The 21,773-nt window shown below is 45.2% G+C and overlaps 1 protein-coding gene and 1 pseudogene across 11 annotated transcripts in view; one reads left to right on the top strand and one right to left on the bottom strand.

Annotated features, from left to right (window-relative positions):
• NAV1 (neuron navigator 1) overlaps positions 1–21,773 on the bottom strand; it is a 246,203-nt gene that overhangs the window by 26,169 nt on the left and 198,261 nt on the right. For all 11 annotated transcript variants that reach the window (XM_040462204.1, XM_040462203.1, XM_040462200.1 and 8 more), the window contains 6 exons: positions 4,887–5,025; positions 4,146–4,443; positions 2,347–3,040; positions 1,506–1,949; positions 864–905; positions 30–178 (listed from right to left, as the gene is read on the bottom strand). In XM_040462204.1, the coding sequence (XP_040318138.1) occupies positions 30–178; positions 864–905; positions 1,506–1,949; positions 2,347–3,040; positions 4,146–4,443; positions 4,887–5,025 (1,766 nt within the window). The remainder of the gene's footprint in view (positions 1–29; positions 179–863; positions 906–1,505; positions 1,950–2,346; positions 3,041–4,145; positions 4,444–4,886; positions 5,026–21,773) is intronic.
• On the top strand, positions 10,723–11,193 carry LOC121021644 (ATP synthase F(0) complex subunit C2, mitochondrial-like; annotated as a pseudogene).

Raw genomic sequence — 21,773 nt, 5'->3', positions numbered from 1 at the left:
TGCCACAGTGAGTGACCGGAAACACTGACCTATGTTGGTAAGCTGGCCCTTTGCACTCAAGGACATGGAGAGTGCAGGGGGGGAAGGCAGCTCTGACTGGTCGTCGGCTTCGGGCAGCCCACCAATGGTATGGGAGTGTCGCCTCTCCTTGGTGTCCTCCTGGGACTGAAGCTGGTACCTGTAGGACGGAGCAGAAGAACTCAGCCCAGGCAACCACAAAGTGATATCAGAGGTTTGGCTGGTGTGGAGGTTCTGGACGCAGGACAAGGGAAAGGGGGAGCAGACAGAACTGCCTAAGGAGTGAGGGAGCAACAGACGAGGTGACATCCTGAGGTGGGGACTGAAATGATGGAGGGGGCGTGACAGCCTCTTCCCGGGAGCTCAGGACAGAGCTTTACGAGTCCACACGTGGGCTTCCACAGAGCAGGAGTCACCTAGCTGAAGGACTCAGGGCTGCAGAATTGGTGGGGGACCGGGGTGTCCTGCTCTTCCCCATCTCAGCGACCCCAGAGGCGGCCTGTCCTCCCACCGGTTTACTTTGAGGGAGGAAAATCACAGAGAGGAAGTTTAGTCAGGACTGGGGACAGCACAGGCCGGGACAGGTAAGGGTAGGTAGGATTCCCATGTGCCAACCTGCTTCCTCTCTGTCACCAAAAAAGAACTCTGGCTATAAAGTTGACTCACACATAATACTAAGCTTGGGTAGGGCTCCGAGGAGGCATTCGCACAGGCACCACATACAAAGAACTCGGCTAAAAGGGACACTAAATTCATGACCGGGACTCAGGACGGGTCAAGTTACAGTTTTTCCCAAAGACCAGGATCCGCAGATAGAGGGAAGGAAAAACACAGTTAAGGGTTACCTGAGCCCTTTCTTGGGAAGAGTGTTCCGATCCCGCTGATTGCTGTGCAGAAAAAAGAGAGAGAGAGAGAGAGGGAGGCATGTGGGTCCATCTTAGAAACTAGAATTTGGGACCACAGGTTTGCAGGATGCAACACCTGACACGGGACATCAAACTGCAAACCCCTTTATCTCTATAAACAAAATAAGACAGTTGCAGTCTTCCTCTGTGCTTACAACTTGAGAAATTCACTTGAAATACGAAGTGTTTTTGTCTGCTCAGGAATCAGGATGTGGTTAGCTACCTAAAAGGTCACATTAAGGTGTGATATAATAGACATCAGTCTGGCCTAAAAAGCAAAAGCTTTGGATGACAGGTTAAACTACTTGTGAAATCTTGGAAAAGCCACTTAATGTCTGTGCACTAGTGTCCCCAGTGTACAATTATCATAGTGATAATAATAATAATTTATCAGCACAGTAATTTGGAACTCCCACGTATCTCCTGGAGGTGTTGTGAAGCACATGAAATTACTTACTGTACGTGAACAAATTTTCAAAGTCACAGCCCGGCAATCAAATACAGGACGGTGTTACTAATGGCGAAATGAGCCAGAGCCATAGGGACAGACCCAGGTTCAGTTGTGTCTCTCTATCCACCTACCTGTCCAATTGCCCAGTTCTGGGGCTTCCACTCCAGGTCAGCTCTTCCGTCTCTTCCTCTGGGGGTGCAGCAGGGGGGGCCGGGGGGGTGGGAACAGGGGTACTGCTGGGGAAGGCACTGGGCAGGCTCATTGGCATCTGGAGGGACTCCATGCTCCTGTGCAGGCCTGAGAGTTTGGGGTACATGCGGGTCTCTTTGGGGACACTGAAACCACTCATTAGCTCCAGGCCCTGGGAGAAGCTAGCTGAGTTAATATTGAGAATGGGTGCTGGACTAGGGGTGAAGCAAGAAGGGAGAGGGCTCCCGGTCGCTGAGCTTGTAGGATGCAGATCTGGGACCTTTGAAGCGTGGGCCTCACTCGACGATGGCAGATCCAGACTGTTGGAGTTGACCTTGTCTAGGTTGGCTAGGGAGGGTGGCTTGACAAAGCTCTTAGCTGTGGCCCTGAGGGAAGCGAAAATTAAATACAGTTTTCAGAATAACAGAGTGACAGAAGCAAGAGGCGGTCTTCATGAGGGGGCCAGCACATGCACGTGGGAGACACAGGTGGGTTTACACACGGATGGATCTACAGACAAAGATACGTGTAAGGAAACCCAGAAAACCCACTCGTCCGAGTGCTGAAGATAGGTTAAGGGTTGGTCAGGGAATAGGATAAACGAGGCGAGTTTTGAAAGAGGGAGAAGGAACTTGGCATATAGGGGAGTGGAGGGGGAAGAGCCAGGCAAAGGTCCAGAGGCGACAGTGGGTAGGTAGGCCAGGCCTCACTTGGTCTAAGGAGTACAGGCATGTGTCAAAGAAAGAGCAGAGGGACGAGGAAGAAGCTGCCCAGTTCGGGTACCTGAGAGGGGTTGGTGGCAGTTCTGCCAACTTGGTGGCTGGGGGGTGGCTGGCTTGGTTCTTCGGAGTACTCTCTGGGGAGCCAACGCTCTTCAGGGAGATGTTGTCTGAGTCCAAGGCCACCGCCTTGGCTTTGGCTTTCTCCTTTTCCCTATCGGTCTGATTGACAGGGGCTGGAGTGGTCCGCCCACTGGCCACCTTGGAAGGCTCCTTCAGTCTGGAGGGTGTAAGGCCCCCCTGCTTGGTGCTAAGAAGGCTGGGGTCAATGCTGCTGCTAACAGGGCGAGGTCCGCCCCGCCCACCGGTCACGCTCATGGAACTGGACTTGGCTGGCCGGGGCAGGCTTCTGTACTGGATGTTGGAACGGGCGCCAGGAGCCAGGAATCCGGGCTCTGCGCTGTTGGACACATCTAGGCTGGTCTTGCGTCCATTCACGGGCTTGACAGGGATGCCTGAGGACTTCTGGATTTTACTGAGAGTGGCCGAACCCCCGGTCTGCATGACAGTGGCTGTGCCTGTGGCAGGAGGAGGCTTCTTGTAGCCAAAAGATCCCGAAGTGGAGGGGCGAGCAATGCCCGAGGGAGGCTTCTTAGCATCACTCAGGCGATCCCGGCCGGCGTCAGAGGAGGAGCGCTGTAGCCCGGTGTTCTTCACTGCAAGTTTACCCTTGTCCGTAGCTTTGCCTTCCGGTTTGCCTGTAAGAGGGCGGGAAATGAGGTAAGAGTGGCTGAAACTGGCCCATACCTTGGCAATGTCCCGGCAAATCCCTTTCTTGCCCTCCATGGGAAAAGGACACGTTGACAAGGTACTATAGAATTTTACAGACTGGTAAGCAGGTACCATGTAGGCTGATGAAATTTCTCGCCAGAGGAAGGAGACTGGGTAGGAGCGGCCTCAGGGTTTTTTTTTTATTTGTTTGTTTTGCTTTTTGTTATTTTCTGCTTCTAGAAAATACAGCAGGGGCGCCTGGGTGGCTCAATCAATTAAGCGTGTGACTCTTGATTTGGGCTCAGGTCGTGATCTCCCAGTTCATGGGATCAAGCCCCGTGTTGGGCTCTGTGCTGACAGCGTGGAGACTGCTTGGTTTTCTTTCTCCCTTTCTCTCTACCCCTCCCCAGCTTGCTCACACGAGTGCGTGCGTGCTCTCTCTCTCAAAATAAATAAAACTTAAAAAAAAAAAAACCAAACGACCCACTCCCATTACAGTAGGACATTCCACTTTGGTGAAAATGGCAGAGGCAACCACAAAGGTTAAGAAAGAAGTGCGTCTAACAACTGGCCAAGGAAGGACAAAAAGGAGGGGCCACAAACAGCCGAGATTATGGCCACACCTCCTGGTAGGTAGAGACTGGAAGGAAATGTCAATTAAGGCGAAAAGTTACCCAAGGGGCCAACTTTGGGAGCAATGCAATTCTGATTTTTTGTTTTCTTGGGACCTCACGGGGAGGCCAAGCAAGTACCTTGTGAAGAAGTACGCCAGCCAAATGTCTTGGGAGAGGAAAGAAAGCCAACCAATGGGAAGTATCTAAAGGCAGGTCAAACTAGTCTCTGAACATAACATACTCCTGCCTCTCCCTCTTATTAGCTGTATGGTTTTGGCTCTGCCACTTAACCCCTTTTTGTTTTTATTTCTATATTCATAAAATGGAAATAGTAATACCTATCTTCCCTACCTCACAAGACTGTTGTTAAAGCACTCTGTAGATGTTTGCTACCATCCTGTGGGTTAATGACCTTAAGAAGAGGAGCAGCCCAAGAAAGAGGACTTTGCCCTCGTCCCTTCCTTTATTCCAGGCTCACCTGCGACTTTGAGGGCACTCTGGGCTGTGTGAGTGATGGGGGAAGTGACAGCCACCGGTGGGGTCTTGCCCTTCTTCAGGGAACCAGGGTGTCCCAGGCTGACAGGCTTTTTCAGTTCTCCAACCTTGGATGAATCATCACAGCTTTCGGGCCGCTCTCTCCGCCACTTAGAAGTCCCAGGTTCCATTTTCAGGCTACCACTGTCGTACTCCAGTTTTTTGGGGGCCTTCTCCTCTGATTCACTAAACCAGCTCAGCCCGCTTTCTGCCAGTGAGCGCTTCTCTGAGTCTGTGCGGAGCTGAAGAGGAGAACAGAAAAAGCAGAGTGAGACATGAGGGTCTTGGGGATGGAAACAAGGAGGCTGACGGGATTTATTTTGGTTGCTGGGTGGCCCTGCTCGTTCCACAGTGTTGTCAACCCAGGGTTTCGACCTATACCTCTCGTGTGCCAGAGAAAAGACATCCTGTGTCTTTCAGGGCTTCTTTTTCTTCTCTGGTTGGAACAGAGATGTATCACTCCAAGTAGGCGTGGCCACTAATACAGGTGTTACTAGGACCACAGCTAAGACTGCTTGGTAGCCTCAGGTTTCCTTTGGCCAGCTCTAAAAGGACTTGGCCAAAGGCACACGGGAAGAGATCCCACGGGGTGGGCGAGCGTATGTGCGAACGTGTACCCAGGCATTGCCGTCTGCCCTGTGGTTCATCTCGACATAGTGGCCCAGGTGTTTGTAAGCTCACGTACCACTATTGTAGAGTTCCTGCGAGAAGCAGTGGGAGTAGTTGGGAGGGAGTTGAGGGAGGAGCTGGCATTGAACTCTTCTGAGCTGAGGTTGTCCGAGGCATCACTGAGCCCACTGCTGATGGAGCTGCTCTCATCCCAGCTGCGGGACAGGAGATAAAGGTTAGCAGTTAAAACAGAAGCCAAGGCAAGAAATAAACTTTTCGTATTGATGGGAGAAATGGCTCTATTCCAGTATATAGACTGGCCAAGAGGAGAAAGCTTGAAGGTTAGTCCTGGGCTTGCCAGTAACTTGAAGTATACTTTGGCGATGTTCTTTTATAAAAGGAAAGCACTCTGTCTTTATCTGGCAAAAGAAGACGTTACATCTCCTTAACAGAAAGGTATACTGTGACGACAAGGTAATTCTTAGATCAATCTAATTATACAAACCAATTTCCTCTCCCTGTCGACGTCTTCCAATCTCATAACAACCATATCTTTGTTCATTTCTGGACGTGTTCTCCAAGTATTTTCCCTCTCTTTTCTGGTAACAAGGGCCAGAAAAAGATTTATCTTTTTCAGGACCCCTTAGACCTATCGTTTCTCACTGCTCCTCTGCTTATATGGTTTCCGGATCCTGGGATCAGGTTTTGCTTCTAAGCAGCATGTACCTCTCTGCTGATAAATAAGCCGCACTTAAGGTGCTGTGGCCAAGCAGAAGCACCAAATTTGTGCCGAACGGTTTCATCTCTCTGGCAATTGCTCAGAACATCAGATTTGTGGTAGCTGGGAGAGACCGTGGTTGAACATCTGCATATCTGCCATGTCTTTCCATAAAGAACCCTAGTCCATACACTAAGTGAAACTAATACAGGCTTCTTCATCTCTTTGGAACTTGGATTCTACAACATTCCCTTAGCTGTTCATTTCTGCGTTTAACAACTTTTGCAGTTAGAAAGTTAATTCTTACCCTGTAAACTAAATAGGGTCCTCTACCATTGTTACCAGCTTCCTTTTGTTCTCTCCTTATTTGCTATTCCCAAGCTTTTTTTTTTTTTTTAAGTTTATTTATTTTGAGAAAGACAGAGACAGCGTGAGCAGGGGAAGGGCAGAGAGAGAAGGAGAGAGAGAATCCCAGGCAGGCTCCGCGCTGCCAGCACAGAGCCCCATGCAAGACTCAAACTCACAAAACTGTGAGATTGTGACCTGAGCTGAAACCAAGAGTCGGGAGCTCAGCCGACTGACCCAGCCAGGGAGCCCCCTCCACGCCCCGCAAGCTTCTTCTTGATCACACATTATTTACTGAGTTCAAAATCTGTCTCCTACAACCTTTCTTCAAAGGTCCTGTTTTCTAAGCCTTTCACCACTTCCTTCTGGATCCTAAAAAGTCCCTCTGATTTCACTCAAGTTTTAGAGCCCAAAGCTGAACATGGGCTTCAGGAAGACTGCAGTAGGAAAGCATCTGTTTGTGCCTATAGGGATCATTCTCCAAATCGTTGCATCTGTGTTCACAGGTTTGTTTATCAGTTTTGCGTGTGTGAAGGACTAAGAGGCTGGTATCTGGAAAATTTTTCCTTTTTGCTTTAGTTTGAGTTTCAGATCATGGAACAAAAGTCAGACGTACAAGTCAGCTAAGTTCTTGGCCCAGATTTCAGCTGGCCTCCCTCTAATTTATTTGCTGGGAATAGGAAAGTGGGTGGTTTGGACATTTGGCTTGGTTGCTCTGTACTGATTAATCCAAATACATTGAGAAAGAGCAGAGAAAGAATGGGGATTAGAACACACTACAGAGTGATTTCGATTTTCTTGCTATGAAATATAGCCATTATTAAAACAAGCAACCTCTTTTTTTCTCCACTTGTGACATATATTAATCCCACGTTTGTCTTGGGCTAAGGTATCACAGCCCCCATTTTGTAGAGAAAGAATACTGAGGAGGAAAGATCATTTCTGGCTTTCTGATCCTATCAGCTCTTCTGGGTTAAGATAAGATCTCTGGCAAGCAAACAAACAAACTATTCACTGCCTGTTCTCCTGGGTCAAAGACAGAGGAAGCCTGGAGTACTGAACCTTCCGTCTGAAATTAATTATTGGTAATGAAGGTCTTGGAGTGGAGAAAATTCTTACGGAAGGGCTCTTGCAAAAAGACTAGGGCTGCTGTGGTCCACCAGTCTAAAAGAAACCCCTCCTTTGCCCCACATTTATGGAAAGGCTTAATATTAAAAATAAAGACGGGGAGTGTATCTTCTCAGAGAGGGTTCAAGTCCTCCTTGCCCATTCCTCCCAATTCACAGACCTTTCCTTTAGGTTTATTTACTTATTTTGAGGGGAGGGGCAGAGAGAGAGGGAGAATCCCAAGCAGGCTCCGTGATGTCAGCACAGAGCTGGACGCAGGGCTTAAATCTCAAGCCGTGAGATTATGACCTGAGTCGAAATCAAGTTGGATGCTTAACCAACTGCCATCCAGGTAGCCCTCACTTTTACTTTTAAAGTAACCACTGTTAACAGTCTCTTGTGCTTCCTTCAAGAATATCCCTATGCGGGGGGCGCCTGGGTGGCTCAGTCGGCTGAGCATCCGACTTCGGCTCGGGTCATGATCTTGCAGTTGGTGAGTTCGAGTCCCGTGTTGGACTCTGTGCTGACAGCTCAGAGCCTGGAGCCTACTTCAGATTCTGTGTCTCTCCATCTCTCGGCCCCTCCCCTGCTCATGCTCTGTGTCTCTTTCAATAATAAATAAATGTTAAAAAAAAAAAATTAAAGAATATCCCTATGCGGGGCGCTTGGGTGGCTCCGTGGGTTAAGCGTCCAACTTTGGCTCAGGTCACGATCTCAGAGTTCATGGGATCGAGCCCCACATCGGGCTCTGCGCTAACGGTGTGGAGCCTGCTTGGGATTCTCTCTCTCTCTCTCTCTCTCTCTCTCTCTGCCCCTCTCCTGCTCATGGTCTCTCTCTCTCCCTCCCTCTCAAAATAAATAAACATTAAAAAAAAAAAAAAAAGAATATCCCTATGCTTCTTCTAGCTGCTTGCTTTCTGGATCTGCTGAATAGCTGACATTATGGGACCACAATTCATCATCCTGGTTCTCTTTACCAGGCTCTTTTAAAAAAATTTTTTTGGGGCGCCTGGGTGGCGCAGTCGGTTAAGCGTCCGACTTCAGCCAGGTCACGATCTCGCGGTCCGGGAGTTCGAGCCCCGCGTCAGGCTCTGGGCTGATGGCTCGGAGCCTGGAGCCTGTTTCCGATTCTGTGTCTCCCTCTCTCTCTGCCCCTCCCCCGTTCATGCTCTGTCTCTCTCTGTCCCAAAAATAAATAAAAACGTTGAAAAAAAAATTTTTTTATTGCTTTTTTTAAATGTTTATCTTTGAGAGAGAGAGACCAAGCACAAGTGGGGGAAGGGCAGAGAGAGAAGGAGACACAGAAGCCAAAGTAAGCTCCAAGCTCTGAGCTATCAGCACAGAGCCTGACACGGGGCTTGAACTCAAGAACCTGGAGATTATGACCTGAGCTGAAGTAGGTGGCTTAGCTGATTGAGCTACGCAAGTGCTCTCTTTACCAGGCACTTAAGCTAGAACGTCAGTCTTTCTCTAGTTGGTTTACCTTCTTGTTTTAACAAAATATCTCTTCTAGTAGGTTTCAATAGATGCTTGGGAAGCAAACTTGGTAAGATCTGACACAGTATAAAGTATCTTTATTCTATTTTTACATGTGAAATTTTGGGTAGCCATACAATAATAACCTGAAAGTAATCTCTAAGGATTTAAAGGCACTGCTCCATTGTCTGGCCTCTATTGCTGCCATTCTGATTCCTTGTCCTTAATATGTGACCTATTTCTTTCTAGAAAGCTTAGCATCTTCCCTGGTGTTCTAAAATATCATTAATGACATGCCTTGGTGTGGGCTGATTTTTATCCATTGAGTTAGATACCTTACTGGGCCCTTATAATCCAGAAATTTTCATGAATTATTTCTTAATTTTTTTTTAATGTTTCTATTTATTTTTGAGAGACAGAGAGAGACGGGGGAGGGGCAGAGAGAGAGAGAAAGACACAGAATCTGAAGAGGCTCCAGGCTCTGAGCTGTCAGCACAGAGCCCTATGCGGGGCTCAAACTCACAAGCCGTGAGATCATGACCTGAGCCGGAGTTGGACGCTTAACCGACTGAGCCACCCAGGCGCCCCGCGTGAATTATTTCTTTGATGACTTTCTCCTCTCCATTTTTTTAGTTCTCTCTTCTACAATGTCTATTATTCAGATGATACGTTTTGAGGCTGATACTCTTTGATTTTCTTTCTTATTTTCCAGCACTATATATATTTATTTTTTAACTCTACTTTTGGGGCAGTGGCCTCACTTTTATGTTCAGTTTCCTCCATCAAAATGTTCCTTTCTGCTATCATATTTAAAATTTTAAGAGTACTTTAAAAATAGTACATCATTCCTTCTTTCAAGGATGCAATCTCTTCTCTTAACTCTCGAAGATATTCATTCACCAATTTATTCAGAGGGGCAGGTTTATTTAATTTTTTTTTTTTTCAACGTTTTTTATTTATTTTTGGGACAGAGAGAGACAGAGCATGAACGGTGGAGGGGCAGAGAGAGAGGGAGACACAGAATCGGAAACAGGCTCCAGGCCCTGAGCCATCAGCCCAGAGCCTGATGTGGGGCTCGAACTCACAGACCGCGAGATCGTGACCTGGCTGAAGTCGGACGCTTAACCGACTGCGCCACCCAGGCGCCCAGAGGGGCAGGTTTATAATCTCTTTGTATAGTGTCTGGTTCCAAGTAGCTTCTTTCTGTCTGTAGTGGTGAGACTTTCAGATTACAGACCCTTCTTAGTTGTCTGATGATCCTTGGTTGTTTGCTCATAGGTAAGAATGGAACACTCATTAATAATTTGGTGGGGGTGGCACCTGGGTGACTCAGTCAGGTAAGTGTCTGACTCTTGATTTTGGCTCAGGTCATGATCTCATGGTTCATGGGATTGAACCCTCCCCCCCCCCGCCCCCCCAAATGGCCTTCACGCTGACAGCACAGGAGCCTGCTTGGGATTCTCTCTCTGTCCCTTCCCCGCTCACACGCACGTAGATGTGCTCTCTTTCAAAATAAATAAACATTTTTTTTAATTAAAAAAATCGGGGCGACTGGGTGGTGCAGTCAGTTAAGCCTCCGACTCTCGATCCCTTGCTCAGGTCATGATTTTACAGTTCCGGAGTTTGAGCCTCACATCAGGTTCTATGCTGATGGTGTGGAGCCTGCTTGAGATTCTCTCTTTCTCTCTGCTCCTCCCCGGTTGTGCTCTCTCATTCTCAAAATAAATAAATAAACTTTAAAAATTAAAAAAAAAATTAAAACAATTATTTGGAAGCTTTGTGCACATAGATAGGACTTGTCAGTTATGCTTTCTGTACAGGGAGATGTGATTGGACTTGTTCATGTAAGTTTCTTCTCTCAGGCTGGTCAGGTTCCCTAGAGATGAATCTTCCAAACTCCTGCCTGGCGGGGAAGGGCTATTGCCTTTCTGGAAGTAGCAGAGGAGAGGATCTCAGAGTCTAAGTGTTTCTTATATAAGTTTTAAACCAATCCTCCTGTTTTTAGTTTCATCGCTTCCCCCACTAAAGGTACCTGATGTTCACCAACTACCAAGCTTTTTGAGGGTTCTGGGGCGCAAACACAATCGCTGTGCAGCTTTTCCGATCACTGGCTCAGGACTCAGCTTTAAGTCGGATAAATCCATTCACACTTGCCTTTCTCATTTCCAGCTTCCCCAAATTTTGTGGCTATTATCTCTTCTTTTCCCTGTTTATGGTGCTTTTGGTGTTAAGACTTAAGGAAAAAAGAACCCCCCTCGCTGCCCCTCTCTGTCTTCTCTGAATTGGGAGCAGCTCTCCTTCCACAGCCCCTCATCCCCTGAAAACCTACGCCTGCGCAAAGTTTGCCTCCGCCCCCTTCTTGGGCAGGAGCACCTCTTGGCTGTTGAGTGGATCACTGTCCGCAGTGGTGCTAAAACCACAGGAGACACTGACATAGAGAGCCTCAGCAGCTTGGCAGCCCCACGTCCCCTGACCTCACTTATTCCCAGCCGCAGCTTCCGACCCAGCACCATTTCAAGGGACATTGACACAGCAGCCAAGTTCATTGGGGCTGGGGCTGCCGTGGTAGGGGTGGCTGGCTCTGAGGCTGGAATTGGGACTGTGTTTGGGAGCCTCATCATTGAACCCCTCCCTGAAGCCAAAGCTCTTCTCTTACGCCATTCTGGGCTTTGCCTTCTGGGAGGCCAAGGGGCTCTTTGGCCTGATGGCGGCCTTTCTCATCCTCTTCGCCATGTGAAGGAGCCATCTCCATTTTCCATAGGTTTTTCTCCCAAATCTTATCTGCCCTGTATGTTCCTTTTCTAATATCTCCCCAGGCAGCCTGGGGTTGGCTCAGGGTTTGACAAAGGGAAAACAAATAAATGATGTATTAGTAAGAAAAGGAAAAAAAAAAGAAACCCCAAACCCTGTATTATCATTTTACTCTTGTGGTAGTTGTGAAATATGCTACCAGCAGCAAAACGCCCCCAAATGACACTTAACAGAGTTTGCTCTTTGGAATTACATGTTCTGATGGGTAGACTTTAAGTACAGTGAGGAGAGGAGAGTTCCATCACCAAATCAGGAAAAGCCGGAAGGAACCATCTAGATGATTTTTTTGAAGAATCAAGACCCTGGGAGAAAAGAGGCCGGATGGACGCTGTCCACCCTGAAACATGACTGCCTAAGGTCTGAGAACGGAAAGTCTTTAGAAGAGTTTGCAGACTCTATCAGCTAACGAGCCAGATTTACCACAGAGTAACTGCCTGGTCACTGGTGATAACATGAAGAAACAATAATGGCACCAAAACAATAAATAAAGAGGAGGGCAGGGCGTAGAGCCCGGGAGGGCTATGGCATCTGTTGTCTGGCACAAATAATTTCTCTTTGCTCTGTCGAAGCTGGCTTTTGCTATCTCTTTTCTGTTTCTCTTTAAATGTTTCTCACATAGATCTCAGGTGGGGAAAAGAGGTCTAGGTCTAACCACACTAGAAACGCAGCAATGCAGCGAAGTTAATATCTGTTTATGATCCAATCTACTTATAAATCCAAACAACCATCACCAACAGGCAACTGATATAAAAGAGAAATGTTGTCTTCTACATTTACACCATTTACTTTACATGATATACAAGTTTTCATTCTGGGGAGGTTATTAGAGGAATAATAACACCTTATTTACCATTTTCATCTACCCTCGGAACAAAAGAGGAAATAAGTCAGAATAAACATATGAGAGATTAAGTCAAATATAAACAAGATGATGAAAATGACTCTTGTCAAGGGATATTTCTAAAGTACTGGAACAGGTTATAGCAGTAAATGAAAGATTTTTCTCAGCAGGATATTCATTTTCTCATTTACTGATCGCCTCATATCCTTTAATCCTCCCTTCCCTCCAAATCTCAAACTTCTCATTTCCTGTTTCCCTGAAAAGTATCAGGTTTTTTTTTTTTTTCTGTCACCTTATCAAAAGCTTCAATATGGCCAAACTCCTTTTTCTTCACTTCCCTCCTCAAGAAGTCCCACTGACCATGTGACCACTTGCCTCTTAAACCTATCTTCTTCTCCTTTACATTCTCCTACTTTTGCTATGGTTTAGAGCTAATGTCATTCTCACTCAAACCACTGTGAAAGCCTCCTTACTGACCCAATTGTCTCTAAATTCTCCTTCCTTCCAGACACACTGAATAGAATCAGAAGCCTAATCACCCAAAAGCGTAGCACTTACCAAACCTTCATTAGCTCCTTGTTGCTGATTTAATAAAATTAAAATTCTACGGCCCACTGTTCAAGATTATCCATGAGACATCAATAACAGAGTATAGCGTTTAAGAGCACAGATGTTGTAGCCAGGGTACCTGAATTCAAATCCTAGAAGCTCTGCCTAGGGTTAAATTAAATTTCAATTTGGCAAACATCCATTGACGTCCTGGTATTTATAAGATAGCTTCAGTTGCATGGGCATTTAAAATGAGTGACTATCAGAACGAGCTCAACAACCCAAGGGTGGAGGAAGATGTATACATGAAATGAATACCATATCTGAAGTGCAGACAAACATACATAAGAGGATTCAGAGAAAGGAGTGATTTAATTTTCCAACAAAATCCAAAAATATGACTTTGCCATGTTAGAACACAGATAAACATAATGCTCATCTCCTTTTCCCTAGTCTCATCCTGCTCCTAATTCTAATGTCTTCTAGGATTCCTACTAGGTGACCAGTTGTGTCACCTGATTTCTTTTCCGAAGTACAGGCCTGCATGGAGAGCCAGTCTTACCATCATTGAGCCAATGATCTGTGCCCTGCTGAAGATTCTGGAGTCCTGACGTGATTCCAGGGACTTGAGAACAATGTACATAAACCCTACCCACCTCCCATGGGTTTCTCCCTAGCTCTGCATTTTGAAATCTCACCTTCCTTCAACACCCAGATCAAACACCAAGTTTTCTATGAGGCTTTCCAGGATGTTCCTTGTCAGAAGAAATCTCGTTCTCTTTTATGTTCGCTAGACTGTATTTCCCCTAGGGATAGGATTGAGTGTCATTCACCTTTGTATGCCTCATACAATATCCTGTACATAGTGGGCTTGTACACACTTGTAGACTTGAAATTCCTGGCTTCTGAGAAGGTAGGAATGCATAAACTCAGGGAAGGGGTTATGATTTTGGAACTGCTTCTTACATATTCTCCAAGAACGGTTAGTAGCTTGTTTCCAAGTAATCCTTATTTCAGGGGCAATTTATGAACTTTTTTTTTTAGAACTTCCAGTTCTCTGCTTAAATTCTCCATCTATTCATGAATAGAATCCACCTTTTCTACTAGATCCTTAAAAATATTTACAGAAAGCATTTTACAGTGTTGTCTATTAATTCCGACATCTGGGCCACCTATAGGTCTGCTTCTATTGACTATTTTTTCTGCCAGTTATATTTTCCTGCTTCTTTATGAATCTTGTAACTTTTTATTATATGTCAAATGTTGTATGTGAACAAAGAATGGCAATACATATGCCTAGAAAAGGGCACGTCCCTTCCTCTGTCAGGCTGCTAGGATTGTGAGCTGAGTCGGTTTAATCTGTAGCAGCGCTAGGTCTGGGCTTTGTTGTCTCTTTGGTTAAAGTCAGTTCACCACTGGTTTCACATGTTGCGAGGATAGGGTCAAGACTATCTCAGTAGGGCTTAGGATCTGACCATAGTGAGACTCCAGATATCTCTGTCTATGCTGTATCGCCCAGCCCGGCTTTTTGAGCTGCTGCGGAGTGCTCTTTACTCTTGGTGGGCCGCTTCTATGCACTCCGTGAAAGGCCATTGTGCTTTAAATGGGCCTTCTTCTATCCTCCTGCCTTGCTCTCAGATTTCTGTGTAGTATGTTACTGCTGGGTACTCCATGAATGCTCTCTGTAACTGAGTAGGGACGGGGTGTCTTTCTCATCTTTCTACCCTGCCCTCAGTTGTTAACTTGCTGTCACTGTGTGTACTAAGCAATGTCCTCATGGGAAAGAATTAGGGGTGGGTGGGTACATATTTGCTCTGTGATTTAGTTTCCTTATAGCCAGCCAGCCTGTAGCCTTCAAAAGTTTTGTATGAAGCTGAGCTACTTTGTCCTTCTCTTCACCTAGAGGTCTACTCCTCCTGCTGTTGTGCCTCTAGAATGAAAGCAGCTGTGCATTTCTTTCTTTCCTAGGAAGAGCTCGTTCCTTTCTGGAATTTAGTTTAATGTAGAATACTTTGTATTCTTAGATATTACAATTTTTGTTTACTAAGCTATATTTGTTATTTATCTAGCTTATTCTTGTTGTTTGGGTGGGACTGACTGTTATCATGAGACTATACCACTCCTTTCAATAAATCAGCCTGTTGAGTGCTAATCCATTAAACCCTCCATCTAGAGCTGTAAGAATGGCAACAGATTCCTTTTTGTTCCCTTGCCCACTTCCTAGCACTGATACCACAGTCTTAGGGACACCCTGGGGCACCCCATCTCCTCTGGAGATGAAAAGAAGGACTGTGAGGAGGCCAGTTCAACTGAACACTGCTCTGTTTGTGTCGGTGCAGACACATGGCAATGCACAGGGCAGGGAACACTCCTCCCCTCTGGGAAAAGCACCAACACTAACGTAGGTCTTGGCTGGGACTGGCCACCCCTCCCAGGCTTCTCTCACACAGTCTGCTCCCCATATTTTAGGTCCAGCCATTCCACAAAACTTGAATAACCAAGGGAGCCCGCAGGCAGCCAGAGGGCCAAGGGTGTGGGCTAGCTAGTGGGAAGGGTGGACTAGCTTGTGACTACACAGGAAAACATCCTTACTGCTTCTCCAGCGCAGCTCTTCTAGTCCTTAAAAGTCAGACGTGAATACTGAATCGTTTCTCCATTTATCCAGAATATATATGCCTGGTGAGTCAGTAACCAAATTTCTCTGATTATTTACCACTTAATGGATAAGAGCTCTGGACACAGAACCTTACTTTTTCCTCTGAAGGCAGAGAAATAGTTGCAATAGGCTGGTTATAAGAAATGGAATTTAGGGATGATTATCTTTACTCCCAAGCAGAGTTTTTGGAATTGGAAGCCAATATTATATCCCAAGGAGATACCTAGGACTCTCGGCTTTCCCAACTAGGAAAAGAAGAGCTATGCTTACCATCTAAACTGGAAATAGGCTCTAAGTCAGCAGGAAGCTGTTTGACCAGTGTACCCAGCTTCTGTGAGCTAAATCCCCAAACTACTCACAGAAAGAAGCCAGAGTTAGACTTAGGAGGCTTTTCAGTCCCTATCGCTGTACCAACAAGGGTGATTGGATTCTATGAAACAGACAAACATCAAATGGGGTGGAGGGGGAAAGGTCACAAATAGCCACAGTTCTTGATATTGTCTCACTTGCTGGGGTTGATGGACACCGGCCTTGGTCAGGCACTTAAATAGGAAACAGTACCTGATGGTAAGACCAAGTGTAGATTAGATTTGAGGTCTGGTGGCAATCTTACAGCCAAGATGGGTGGGGGGATAGCAAATGTGATAACCCTGGCCCTAGGTTCCCTAAGAGCTACAATGACTATGGATCAAAACAAAAGGAATATTTTGAGAATATAAGTACTTTAGACCATGCTCTCATCGGATGGCTGTGTAGCCAAGGGTACTGCATGACATCTGTTCCTGAAAGTCAAATTACTCTTGGTACTTCAAGGGGACACGGAAAAGAGTAGATAAAGTTTGGTCTAGGATCAATCCAAGATAGAATTACATACATAAAGAGACTCAAAATTGATCTGTCCTCCTGGGGAGGCTAACTTTAGGGCTGGCACGGGACCAGGTTGACCTCAAAGCGTATATACTTCTATGGACCAGAATACATTCCTGATATTGCTCTAGTCTTAAAATTGTCCATAACTTCCTTGGAGCAAAACCAGCAACTAGCTTAGAGTTTAGATACAGATTTCCTGACTTCCACCCTCAAGAATATTCTTACCTTCTTGGATGAGATGCAATAGGTGAAACCGTATGAAATTGTCGATTTTGTAGGTAAAAAATGGTTACACATGGGTATTTCTATATGGTTCAATGTCAAATATGGTTATGTTCGTGTCTGGCCTATGCTTTAGCCCTTGTTTGCTAGAGAAGTGTGGTAGTGGATTCTATACTCTTAATAGAAGGAAAACTCAATAGGAAGAAACAGAGTCAAATGACAGAAATGACAACTTGTCCCAACCTTGTCTGGTGCATTTGAGCAAGGAATCATGTTTTGAACTCAAGTCAAAGTTCCAAAGATATCCCATTCTTCATGTGTCTTTTATACTTTCTTCAGGACCATTCCTGGAGGTGAGCCACTCAGCTTTATACAGCCAGCTCAGGCTGCCCTAAAGGTCACTCAGACAGCCATGGAGATGTGGGCTCCTAATGAGAGAATTAGTGATGTTCCATCTCTGGTCCCTGAAGCAAGTGGACTCACTTGCTCTCCTTTGTTAACAAGGTGGTAATCTCCTAGGTTTGTGTAATATGGTAGTCACTAGCCATATGTGGCTACTAAGTACTTGAAATGTGGCTAGTCTAAATTGAGATGTATGGTAAGACCACCAAGATTTAATACCAGATTCCAAATACTTAGTATGAAAAAAAATCGTATCTTACTATAACTTTATATGGCATACTGAAATAATATTTTAGATATATTGGGTTAAATAAAATGTTATTGTAATTAATTACACCTGTTTTACTTTTTAAACTGTGTCTACTAGAAAATTTTAAATTACATATGTGACTTACATCATATTTCTATCGGAAAGCGCTGTTCTAAACAGGAAACTTTTGGTCAATGAAATGTCAGCTTTGAAGAGCTGGAGTTCATTAGTTGCTGCAGCGATCACAGTTGGTCCGTGACCTGGGAAAGCTATGGTGTGCAGTTAAACTTCAGCTTATCCTTCCCAAGACAGCACCAAATGTGGTAGAATTGTTGGATGCGTGCATCGAATTATCAGCCACAGACCTCAGAAAGCATTCAAGAGATTAGAGAGGATAAGTGATTAAAAAAAACACAAAAAAGATAATGAAAGAGTCAGAATGAAGTTGGGCAACTGTGTGATGTTCAGTTTTGCAAATGAATCAAGGCCATGTAGAAAAACCAACATTCTACTCAAGTACTGCCAAAGTTCTCAAAGTCAGTAAGTAACCTCTCCTGCTCCCCACCCCCATGTGGCCTCAGAGCACTCCAAGAGCAAGGGGGAGTGCAGTGTCTGCTTCATTACATGTCTGTGGTTTGGCAGAAACCACAGCAAGCTAGCCTGATCTGGCCAACAAAGCCAGGCAATGGGAGGAAAGGATGAACTGCACAGAGTGAGAGATTCAGAGGAAGAGGGGGTAGGGTGAAGAAGACGCCAATGTAAATTTTTTAAGCTAAGACGTTGCCAAGTCTTAATCAAGAGTAAAGATCACCTAGAAGAAGGGACCCTAAAGGACAAGGTAACCAGAGTCTGATACGATATCGGAGGAGACGTACAATTAGGAAAATTTCTTTGGCCTCCTTGATATTTTGGCAGTAAGCTCACACCAGGATCCCAGCGCATAAGAAAACTAATGGTTTCAGTGACTTGTTGAAGACACTTCCTAAATTTCAGTTTGAATCACAGAACTATCTGGTTAATTTTGTTCGTCTCCCAAATGCTGAGGCTAATTTTGTGAATGGCTATGGGCTGGGGACCCAAAGTGCGAACTGAATTACTATCGATTTGCTTACATGCTATTACTGGCACCACTGAAAAATCAGAGAACATAGTCCAGGCAACTTTGAAGCCTATTGCTTTAGGGCGTCTGTGGCAACATCTAGGTGATGAATTTTTACTCAGATGCAACTGGGAAGTTTATAACGGTTAATACCACAAATTTTGAAGACATTTCTTAGAGATCTGAAGTAAAAGCCAAGGAAATTAGACCCCAGTGCCCTACTGTACCTTGACCATTCTGTAAAATACAGAAATCACAGATTTCCCCTGTGGTCTTATTCTTTTAAGTCACTCGGCTCATAATTTCCACAGTGACCGCCAAAGTTCCCTGTGGCATCTAACAGGGGAACAGCGTAGATAAACACTGGGCCGCCATACCACCGACAATATGAAACATCATCCTAATGTACTCACTGAGCGAAGACTTGTGTTATTTCTGATGATGCCTTATATAACAGAAAAGTGAGAAAACTTCTGCTTGTCCCCAGTTTTAGCTCATCTCAACTCTTGCTCAAGTTGGAGCCACGATCAGCAGGTCCACCTGAGCTCACTCTCCTTTTCTAGAAGGCCTGAGGTTTTTGAGTGGTGGTGATAAGGTCACAGGCCCAGTCCTAGGCAGAACCCCATTCAGTCCAAATAAAGACATATGTTTTTCTTTCATACCCTATGCCTGAATCTGTACAGGTGTCACCTAAAAGCAATTATGCTTTTAGAGAGAGCTAGCCTGGTAGCATGGAGTCCTTCACTGGTCTGGAAAATTGGATGCCCTTGCAGTGGTGTACAAAATTCTGTGCTTATGTGCACTTTTCTGGCCTTGGACCATACTTTCAGATTCTCAGGTGTCTATGGCCTAGGAAAAAAAGTTTCTTTAGATTATTGTCTTGCCTCAGAGCACCATGCTTCAAGCATTGCCTTCTTGATCCTGGCATTTAATCTTCGCTCCGAGGTTAAAAGAGTTTCTTAAGCCTAGACAGACCAAATTGTGTCCTCCCTACCTAATCTTTACACTGAAGCCATAATTCCCAATGGTTACATCTGGAGATAGAGCCTTTAGGGAGCTAATTCAGGTTAAATGAAGTCATTAGAGTGGAGACCTAATCTGATAGGGTTGGTATTCTTATAAGCAGAGGAAGAGACACCGGAGAGCTCTTTCTGTGCATGCGCACAGGGAAAGGTTACGCAGAGACACTGAGAGAAGGTCTACAAGCTTGAGAGAGGTCTCACCAGAAACCCAACCTGACGGCATCTCAACCTCGTGATGTTAGCCTTCAGAACTGTGAGAAAATAAGTTTCTGTTGCTTAAGTCTCCGAGCCTTTGGTATTTTGTTGAAGCAGCCTGGGCAGACTAATATTACAATTAAGTGATGAAAACTAGCTTATTCTTTATTGTTACACCAATACCCCCAGCAGGCTGCCTTGGACACTGACCACTTCCATGATCCAGACAAGTTTTCAATTCAGAGATTTACTCATTTAAGTTTTTGATCATAATACCACAGGCCATTACAGCTGAACTAAAATACCCAAATCCATCAGCTAGGCTCAGTGGAATCTATGGACTGAGAAAATCAAGGAGTCAAGCAAAGTGGAAGGAATTATTGCTTTGACTTGGCAGCAAAATAATCCTGGCGAAACTCCACCTTTTTATGATGCAATCAGGTTCTGTGCGTGCTCCTCTAATGACACGACACACAATTATTCAGCCTCGCAAACAGCTTGTATAGCACTTTGTGGAACAAAATGGATGCAACAGGATTAGAGGTATCAATATGTTTTATTGGGATCTTAATGTGGGAAAGGGTAATTGCAGGGTGGCGGGCGAGAGACAGAAGTGAGAATCGAAGGGGAAGACATGAGAGACTGTTTCCGAGGTGTGGTTTAAAGCCCTGACATGTCAGCTGGCAGGGCCAGAGCAAAGCAAAAAAAAGAGCAGAAAGTTGAGCTGTTTAACGGGAGTCTCCTTAATTAGGACCAACTGTGGGTGAGGAATGCTGAGTCGGCCAGCCACAATTTGTTTGAGTTTTCTCTAGTTTCAGAGATTTCCCTTTTTGCCCGCCACCCACCCCCGCCTTTCCCCTCTACTGTTTTTGCAGGGGTAGGAGTGAAAAAACAAGGTAACTTTCCTCTCTTTCTCGGATGTGTCCAAATGAGGAAATTGAAATCCCCCACCGAGTAAGAGGGGACTCTCTCTCAAGAAAACGGGAAAATTCTCAGGCGTGCCGTCGAATTCACCTTCAAAGAATAAGCGGCAGCCCTTTGAGGGCAGGCTCTGGAATACTGGATATGCGCCTCTGTCTCCACTGCTCTTTATTACCGGAGGTGAAATCAGTTTGTCTTAGCCTCAGTTTTCCCAAGTATAAACAGGTAATTCAGCACCTACAGAGCAAAATGTTTGGAAAGTTGAACGTTGGGGAAAAGAATTTTGGTTCTGAACTTGGGCAAAAAAATATATCTTGACAAAAACTAAAAAGTCACGAAATTAAAAGGCGCCTGGGTGACTCAGTCGATTAAGCATCAGACTTCGGCTCAGGTCATGATCTCAAGTTTTGTGAGTTTTGAGTCCACAATCAGGCTCTCTGCTGTCAGGGTGGAGCCTGCTTTGGATCTCTGTCCCCTGCTCTCTCTGCCCCTCCCCTGCTCCTCTCTCTCTCTTTCAAAAATAAACATTAGGGGTGCCTGGGTGGCGCAGTCGGTTAAGCGTCCGACTTCAGCCAGGTCACGATCTCGCGGTCCGGGAGTTCGAGCCCCGCGTCAGGCTCTGGGCTGATGGCTCGGAGCCTGGAGCCTGTTTCCGATTCTGTGTCTCCCTCTCTCTCTGCCCCTCCCCCGTTCATGCTCTGTCTCTCTCTGTCCCAAAAATAAATAAAAAACGTTGAAAAAAAAAATTAAAAAAAACAACAAAAATAAACATTAAAAAAATTTTTTTAAAAATACGAAGATGAAATGAAATGAAGATGTCAATTGATAAAAGCAATCTTAATTTGAGTTTCTGTGTTTTTATCAAAGAAGAGTCGGAAGGAGGCTCTAAGAATAGTCACTAGGGTATTATTTCGAACAAACATTTCCTTTTCTTCCCCAAACTGTCACACATGTTCCATCTTAGAGATTTTTGGAAAGGGATGAAAATGATATTTGATTTAAAATTTCATAAGATACTTCCCGTTTCCTTCCCACTTCTCACCATATTCTTCCCGGGGCCTTTTTTAGGAGGCTGTCACACAATTCCAAAATCCTTGGCTAACTGAAAGGAAATGATAACAACAAGCGTCTGCATTTCTCCATTTTCTTAGAGCAGTCAGGAGTTAAGAGACAACTGACAATATTCTGAAATGTAGGAAAGGTTCAGGTTAAATGCCTAGAGTGGGGCTTGGCAAGTTTTTGTCTGTAAAGGACCGGACAGTAAATAATTTAGGCTTTGGGGGCCATATGGTCTCTGTTGCAACTACTCAGCTCTGCCATTGTAGCACGGAAGCACTCATTGACTGTATGTAAACAAATGAATGCAGCTATGTTCCAAATAACTTTATTTATGGACAATGAAATTTGAATTTCACGTAATTTTCACGTGTCACAAAATATGACTCTTCTTTTGATTTTTCCCCCCAATCACCTGAAAAC

The sequence above is a fragment of the Herpailurus yagouaroundi genome, unplaced genomic scaffold (genome assembly GCF_014898765.1).
Source record: "Herpailurus yagouaroundi ecotype Mexico unplaced genomic scaffold, PumYag 308, whole genome shotgun sequence".
Lineage (NCBI taxonomy): Eukaryota > Metazoa > Chordata > Mammalia > Carnivora > Felidae > Herpailurus > Herpailurus yagouaroundi.
This window is presented reverse-complemented; position numbering and strand designations above follow the sequence as displayed.